General features: G+C 39.9%; 1 protein-coding gene across 1 annotated transcript in view; it reads left to right on the forward strand.

Moving 5' to 3' along the window:
• col24a1 (collagen type XXIV alpha 1 chain) overlaps positions 1-9148 on the forward strand; it is a gene marked incomplete in the record, with an annotated part of 125159 nt that overhangs the window by 12768 nt on the left and 103243 nt on the right. The window contains 1 exon segment of the mRNA XM_014023370.1: positions 3731-5100. Coding sequence (XP_013878824.1) covers positions 3731-5100 — 1370 coding nt within the window.

The following is a 9148-nucleotide window of genomic DNA, read 5'->3' on the forward strand; positions in this document are numbered from 1 at the left end:
CGTGCGCAATCTCTGACGTGCGGCTGTGATTTATAAAGGAAAGATGCGCAGAAACATGCGTACACACCGTTTTATAAATCTGAAATTTTTTTGGCATATGCCATTTCCGCCTTTTGGCCGTACGTTCACTTTTAGTATGGTTTCCACGCAATCCTTTATAAATGAGACCCCAGGTGATTAGCAGGCTTCTGTAGAATTTAAGGAGGTGATTCGATCATGCAGGATTGCAGTTCTCAGGAACCAGGATTGGACACTGCCGACAAAGGGCGTGTCATTCACCTCCTTTGATTTTATTAGTTATACTGGTCAAAACCAGCAGAAAGCCTCAGATGTACCTGGCAAATGACTGGACAGCTTGAGTTTTCATGTTTTACACTGAAATCCTATAAATTAATAAATTGGTTGAATAGCTTATTCATAATGTTTTATTTGCAGAATTCAACCCATGTTGTTTTCAAAAGCTACTTGACCAGATGGATAAACGTTGCAGTCAGAGTCAAGGGTGGAGCTAGATTTTTTATCTGCCAGGGGTGGCACAGGGGTGGGGACATACAAATAAATAAACGTCCTCTGAATTTTAAAATTCAAGATGGCCACCCTACCTAATTCCAAAAAAACTGAGCTGAAATGTGTGATTAAAGCTAAGAATAAAATAATAATAATAATAAAAACCATGCTGAATGCTTGTCACAACTTATTATTCAGCCATTTTTAGACATACACTGCTGTGCAGAAGTGTAGAAATACAAATGCAATCTTCATAAATCCTAAATACTAATAAAAAATGCAAGATAACCACCACAGCTAACTTTAAAAGACTATATTTCAGCAATTTTAAGACGTAAGTTGACTTTGTGGTGGAGTAGTTAAGAATGATCACATCAGTTACTGATGCTAATCCCAAATCAAGCTAACAATTTATGTCAAAATTAATTTCACAAAGGGTTATAATTCATCCAATTTTAAACATACACAGCAGTAGTATCAGAGAACAATATTTAACAATATCTAAATGAAAATACAAAGATCCATATCCACTTGGTATTTATTTGAGAGTGGCACTTAGGGTGGCCAATTAGGTGCCCGGGGTGGCCACCCCTTTGGCTCCGCCCCTGGTCCAAGTTGGTCACAGCTTTAGCTTTATGATAATTTTTCATGCTTATTGTCCGCTGTTCATTTCACTGAGCAAACTGCCTCCTGGGTGCCTCACCTTATATTCCCACACATGCAGTGTCAGATACAGAGGCATTCAAGACAAATAAACCTGACAATAAAATGAGATGAGGAATGCATGTTTGCCTTTACATACGAGGCAGTTTAAATGGAATTTGGGCTGATGTTACCTCAGGCAAAAAGTGTCAAGGATGTCTTGGTTGTTTCACAATTCTTGCTGAAGGCAAAAAGGTATTTCAAGGACAATGGTCTGTTTTCATTTATCTGTTTCTAGTTTTACTTTACAGCTTAAATGCAAAAGTACATTTGTTTTATTTCTGATGTAAATTTTATAGAACTTAAAAAAAGTTATGTTTAGTTAGAATAAAACTTCTGATCTTACTTTTTCCCRTACAGTGTACTGTAACTGCAAATTCAGTAAAGATAATTCTAAATACTGTTACACAACCGGATGTTCAACTTACAGCAAGTTACTCTTTTGGTGTGCAGAAAAGCAAAATGTTTTCTAATATGGTCTATTTAAAAACAGACAAGCAAACAAGAAAATAATCAAGTAAGCAGAAAGTTTAGGCAATGTTACTGCAATTCAACTAAAGCTGGTGGTAGACCAGCAGCTGTAGGTRAAATTGCTGTCATAAGGGTTAGTGTTGTCTTTTATGGCATTCAGAAAACACTTCAAAATCACCAGTATCATTCATTAAAATAAACATGTGATCTAACCTAAAGGAAGTGTCGTCTGTGGGGATGTAACGATTCACTCAAGGCCTGATTTGGTTCGATTATCGATTTAAAAGTTCATAATTATGATTTTTTTCTTTTTTTTAACCAACGATACCATTTGTAGTCATTTTATAACAATATGTTTCTTTTATTTAAACTTCAGCATGTTTGTCCTTGTATCAAACTGTAAATAATGTTTTAGTAACAGAATATAACTTCAAAATATATAAAAATGTCATCACAAATCCTTTCGTGACCAAAAGTCTCAAACTGAATTTGCTTTTAGAGACATAACTTATTGTTATACTATAACAATGAAATCATTTCATTCATATTTATGAATCGATTCACAGTTTAAGCAGTTATATAGATTTTCAATCGATTCTTGATTAATAACGTCATGTCTGGTTGTTGTTTTTAGCACAAACTTCCCAGTTTAAAGTAGGAAGACACTAATGAAATTTTGTTGATACCTCAAACTGCAGTAAAGACTGAGTATCAAATGTGTTTTTTGAAGAAAGGCATATTATGTTAAGCATCTCATGGAACCTTCATTTTTCTGCAGTTACTTTTAATTCTTCAACATGAAACAAAAAAAACTGCGATGTGTTGGTCATCATGAGCTGCAGAGTCTTATCTTTCCAACTAGAATGTTTTCTTCTACTTTTCAGATATTTTCTTGAACATAATTTATTCTGTAGCTTAATATCAAATCTGAACAGCACATCTTTATGTTTAGGAGGCTTTGCTTTACCTTTAGCAAATTGAACAGTTTTCCTGAAGAAACCTTACGTGACGGCAAGAAATATACAGTGTAACTAGATGGTTTTCATGAATATCTGCTTTCAGTTTGTTTCAACAAACTTTATTGACTGGTGTTCTGAATTCTAGTTTGGCTCTACGCAATGWAAGTCTCCATGATTCATCTGGTCTGCAGCTGCTTGTCCGTTGCTTTACAGGAAAAGCAGATTTGGACTCTCCAGTGTCTGTCGAATACTTTTGTAATAGCATTGTGTCGGATCTGTGCTCAAAAATGGAACTTGAGCAAAAGCATGCACCATTTTTTTAAAWCCTTGTATCCAGTACAGCAGTTTTTATTCTGTTTTGTAAAACTATAATGTTGGATGTGGCCACTATGATAAAAGTAAGAGAGAAAAAAAGATATTCCCCATATGCAACTCTTTGTTTCTACTTTAATTTCTGCATGATTCATTCTGACTGTAGTATCCAGGGCTTAGCACTGATGCCTTTTAGCATACTTGCTTTTGTAGAAACTCCCATGTGGACAGGTCCTTTAGCCATTTTCAAAGGTGTAACTTTAGGTCTACCATTTTGGGGGTAGACCTAAAGTTGCATGTCATTTTTAGCAATTATACTTAAACGTACATATATGACATCCTAATTTTTAAAAATCAGGTTAAAGTTACCTCAAGACAACAAGAGAGTTGCAGCTGTGCAATTAACCAGTTCATTTCTACTGTGTTTGAGCACTTAATGTAATTTTATTGGAGGGGGGGAGGGGGGTAGTGCATGCATGATTGTTTAGTTGTACATGACCCTGTGATAGACTGGAGACTTGTCCAAAGTATACTTGCTTGACCAAAGAGGCACCGTTTTTGGTGGCATTGAAGAGGATCAAACAGGTATAGAAAATAGATGGATGAACGATATCCAGTCTTATCAAGGCTTKTGTTTTCAATCTGAGGCAACCGTTTGTAGAAGTTTTGCAAAGCAATATTTTCTGTCTGAAATCCACTAAAATAAGTGGTTTATGGTTTTTAGGGAAACCTTTTCATTTTGACACATTGATCTTACTGGTGTCTCCTTTGTCTCACAGGTGTGGATATCCTCCATCGACTGGGGCTTACAGATCAAAGCAGCACAGACAGTCCCCAGGAGAGGACAGCCTCGCCTCAAACCACTTACACCAATGTTCCCCCGTTTCTGAATGCTCCACTTTCTGGATATGGGGTGTTATTAGACACGAACTCCATTTATGAGATTCCAGCAAGCAGTCTGTTCCATACAGAGTTTAGTGATGAATTTTCTTTTGTGATTAGCCTAAGCTCCTGGGGAGCGAGCAATGCTTTTCTTTTAAGTGTTAAAGATGGCGGGGACAGACTGCGTTTTGGCATTCAGCTATTACCCCACAGACTAGTGGTTTACACTGCAGAGCAATCCTCCATCTACTTCACCTACAGCTGGCAGGATGGGCAACAACATGCCTTYGCTGTTGGTGTTCGAGCTCGTTCGGTGTCCTTTTATGCGGATTGTGGACGGGTGCAGCAACGAGAGCAAACCCTGGCGAGAGCTCAGACTCTGGGGGAACCTGGGAGTCTCTTCACTTTGGGTAGGATGAACTCAAAGGCAGCTCCATTCAGTGGTCAACTTTGCCAACTGGATATCTATCCTTCAGSCCAAGCTGCCGCACACTACTGCAAATACCTTAAAAAACAGTGCCGGCTGGCCGACACTTATCGATCGCCTTTGCCACATTCTCATTTGGATATTAAGGCTAATAACCACCCTGCTCACTCTTCACCAAAGTCCCCTCTTGGACTGCCAACCATCCGTCATACTTCCACCAAAGTTACAACAACTTACAGAGCGTTATCACAGAGAAACCAACTTGTCACACAGTATTCAACCCCAAGCCCAACAACTCAGTTACACCTGAAGGAACCAAAACACATTTCGACACTGAAACCCCTCTCACTTCAACCTGAAGACCACACGCAAGCTCCTCCAAGAAGGCAAGCAATGCTGGATCTTTCCCACAGCACATCTGTCACAACCAACGAAAATGTCTTAGCAACTGGCAAAGGCAATCAGCCTCGAAGGGACATAGATCAGTCTGAGAACAGCACAGAGGAAGAGCGCAGACCCTGGAACCATCAGACTTCACAGGTTTTCCCAAGTCTGATATCCCCCGTCAGGCAAGGTCAAGTGAAGGAAGGACTCAGGAACAGCTTTGAGGACTCTGAACCTCGGCCCAAAGACACACGTCACGTTCTGGAGTTTCRTCGAAGAGCCAACAGCACCACTTTGTACAGGGAAAATCGGGTCGACACATCAGAACAACATGAGCTGGATGGCAGCTACGAGGACACAGACCTTGGAGTGTACGATTATGGATACGAGGAGTCAGAATTCCTTTATGACTATGAAGATGGATTTAATGGGCCTAAAGGAGAGCCAGGTCCTCCGGTAAGTGGCTAAATGTATGTGTACTTACAATCTGTAGCATTGAGAGACTCAAGATAGTCAATTATTTCAAATTACTGTACATCAAAATAAAATACAAGGAGAGAAACCGCTGTCATTTTAGCATGTCAAGATGATTATGGTATGTATTTGTAGTGGTTTAAAGGTAWATGTACTTTGCTGTTTTTTCCTTGAACAACATGGGCAAGCTAAAGTTCCAAAAACTTAGTTACAAAAATCTATTCCTACTTGTTCCTGTTCTTCTACTTCTACAGTATTTCTACTTCTACTACTTCTTCTCCTACTTTTACTACTTCCACTTATACTATTTCTACTACTTCTTCTATTTCTACATATGCTTCTGCTTTTCTACTACGTCTACGTCTCCTACTTCTACTAATTCAACTTATATTTTTACTTATTCTTTTTCTACTTCTACTACACATATCATTCTTTTACTTCTCCTACTTCTACTTCTACTTCTACTAGTTCTACATATACTTCTACCTTTTATATGTCTATTACTTGTACTTTTTCTTGTTTTCCTTCTTCTACTTCTACTACTTCAACTATTTTTTRCTTCCTCTACTTCTACATAAACTTCTACTTTTTTTGTTATTACATGTACTTCTCCTACTACTTCTACTTTTCTACTTCTACTTCTACAATATTTCTTCTCCTACCTCTACTTCTACATAAACTTCAAATTCTTCTCACACTTCTACTTCTACTACTTCTTCTACTGGTACGAATTCTACTTGTACGACTTCTACTTGTACATGTACTTCCTCTTTTACTTCTACTTCTTGTACTGCTATTACTACTACATATACATCTCCTACTACTACTTATTTTTCTGTTTCTAATTCTTCTACTACTTCTACTACAGTACTTATTCTTTTTCTACTTCATCTATTTCTACTTTTAATTATATTACTCTAACTACGTTTTCTTCTTTGTTTACCTCTTCTTCCTCTTCGTCTTCTTCTGTTAACGGAGGTTAATCYATATGAAGGTTGGAGATTTAGCCTCTGGCATTACAGCTTGCTGTCAGGATAACCCAGCCATCCAAACATATATACTGTATAGAGTTTACAAGTAATGTCCTGTGTTTTCATATAATCTGTTTTCATTTGAGTTCATTTCAGCAATTTTAAATGTCAGTCTTAAATTTTCTATAGTGTGCCATCAAATATGAAGGGTTGGTGGAGGAACAAAGTTTGCTTAACACAGAACTGCTGCAAAGTTTTGTTCCAACCTCCTATCCAGATTAGACTTGACTTCAGTGCTTTGAGCACAACACAGTCTAAGCTTTTTTTTTCTTCCGAGCAGCTAACGTTTGGGCTCAATGATGTTGTACTGGTGCTCATTTGCTGTATGTTTGTGCGTTTTAATATCAWATGTATCTTATATGTATCTGCTACTTAAACATGAATGCAGGCATGATTTGAATGCTGTCAGCTAAAAATCAGCCATTAGCTCTAGTAGGTCATTAGCACTTGGTTTGACATTGAAAATACACACATAGAGCTAACAGTAAAGTCACATACACAGGCTACCCCGAGACTCCAGGTTTATCTTGTTGATGTTTGATACATTTTTGTACGTTCTGGAGTTTCATCTAAGAGCCAACAGGTGCTGTTTCTTTTCTTTATTTATTTAAATAAAGAAAAAAAAACCAACAACAAAACAAAAGATTAAATAAATAAAAAAAACGGAATGACTGGGAAGTGAAAGGCTTCATAAATTGGATGTTGTTGCAAATTTTAAGCCTTGATTTTTATCTACATATGACAAGTTATGATGTGTTTTACATCCTACCTGAACAGGATAAAATATAATGTTCTTATGAAAACATGGATTTCATTAGGACAGTTATCCGTCCGTTCATCCGTTTTCATCCACTTATCCGGGGTCGGGTCATGGGGGCAGCAGCCTAAGCAGAGAGACCCAGACTTCCCTCTTCTCAGCCTCTTGGGCCAGCTCGTCCGGAGGAATCCCAAGGCGTTCCCAGGCCAGCTGAGAAACATAGTCCCTCCAGCGTTTCCTGGGTCTTCCTCTGGGTCTCCTCCCAGTGGGACGTGCCCGGAACACCTCACCAGGGAGGTGTCCAGGAGGCATCCTAACCAGATGCCTGAGCCACCTCAACTGGCTCCTCTCGACGTGGAGGAGCAGCGGTTCTACTCTGAGTCCCTCCTGGATGACTGAGCTTCTCACCCTATCTCTATGGGAGAGCCCAGACACCCTGCAGAGGAAACTCATTTYGGCCGCTTGTATCCGCGACCTCATTCTTTCGGTCACTACCCAAAGCTCATGACCATAGATGAGGGTAGGAACGTAGACTGACCAGTAAACCGTGAGCTTTGCATTCTGGCTCAGCTCTYGTTTCACCACAACAGACCGGTACAGCGCCCGCATCACTGCAGATGCAGCACCCATCTACTTATTCATCTCGCGCTCTATTCTTCCCTCATTCGTGAACAAGACCATGAGGCAGTTATCACAGCTCTTTATTTAAATATAAAAACATAAAAATAATTTTGCTGATTATTTTTCTTTTCATGTCTTTGAAGAGTAGTCTACATACAGTATAGGGTTGAGTTCAGTGTAAAATTGTTTTATTCATTCTACCACCAAAACTGAGATGCATTTTGAGCCAATGCTGACCACATTCTGAATCTGAACATTAATTTGTGGGTGTTTGTGAAAAACTACAATGTATTTCCACTTTTTTTTTTGACTTTGCTCTTTTTTTTGCAGTCACATAGCATCACCATATTAATGATGAGAGGATGTTCTCACCTTACAAAGACACCGCTGGTCATTATGTCCAAACAAATAAATCTTTGTCTCATCTGAGCTAAAAWTCTCCTTTAGAAGGCTGTTCTTTGTTTGTGTAGTCAGCTGCAACCCYAGGTCAAGTTTCAAGATGTAATTTTTCAATCGGGGCTTCTTAATTGGATGCCAGCTTCTTAATTTGTGCTTACATACACACAACACTTGTTTTTGAAAGGCTTTCTGTTTCTAGCAGGCATTATTATAAAATTCACTTTCCCATAGCAGAAAAAATGAGTGCATCTTAGATTATCCTAATTATAATTTGTATTTTCATTTGCTACGAGGGGTGATGTTGTGATTCAGAGTTTTTCACTTGTTGTTGGGACATAATTCATCATAAACTAAGTGCCTTTGTTTCTTTGGGCCTCACTGCTGTGGCCTTGAAGTGTTGGTGGTGTTTGTGCTCACACTTTCCATTTATGTGTGTGTGGGAGTCCAGAAGAACAAGCAGCTGTTTCTTTATAAATGTCCCCTCAGTGCTCCTTTGGTATTCTGAGAGATGATGTGGAAGCATCACAATAACTTGTTGTGATTGGTTGCCATGAAAAACAAAACAATTTGAAACAAACAGTAAAACATCTCCTGTCCGTCCGTCCGTCCGTCCGTCCGTCCGTCCGTCCATCTTCTTCCATTTATCCGGGGTTGCGGGGGCAGCAGCCTAAGCAGAGAGACCCAGACTTCCCTCACCCCAGCCACTTGGGCCAGATCCTCTGGGGGAATCCCAAGGCGTTCCCAGGCCAGCCAGGAGACATAGTCCCTCCAGCGTGTCCTGGGTCTTCCTCTGGGCCTCCTCCCAGTGGGACGTGCCCGGAACACCTCACCAGGGAGGCGTTCAGGAGGTATCCTAACCAGAAGAGCCACCTCAACTGTCTCCTCTCGACGTGGAGGAGCAGCAACTCTACTCTGAGTCCCTCCCGGATGACTGAGCTTCTCACCCTATCTCTAAGGGAGAGCCCAGACACCCTGCGGAGGAAACTCATTTTGTCCGCTTGTATCCATGATCTCGTTCTTTCGATCACTACCCAAAGCTCGCGACCATAGATGAGGGTAGGAACGTGGCTCTCACTTCACCATGACAGACCGGTACAGCGCCCACATCACTGCAGATGCAGCACCAATCCACCTATCATTCTCCCACTCCATTCTTCCCCCATTCATTAACAAGACCCCGAGATGCCACTTTCCACTTGGGGCAGGACCTCCTCCCAGAGGT

The sequence above is a fragment of the Austrofundulus limnaeus genome, unplaced genomic scaffold, assembly GCF_001266775.1.
Source record: "Austrofundulus limnaeus strain Quisiro unplaced genomic scaffold, Austrofundulus_limnaeus-1.0 Scaffold365, whole genome shotgun sequence".
NCBI lineage: Eukaryota > Metazoa > Chordata > Actinopteri > Cyprinodontiformes > Rivulidae > Austrofundulus > Austrofundulus limnaeus.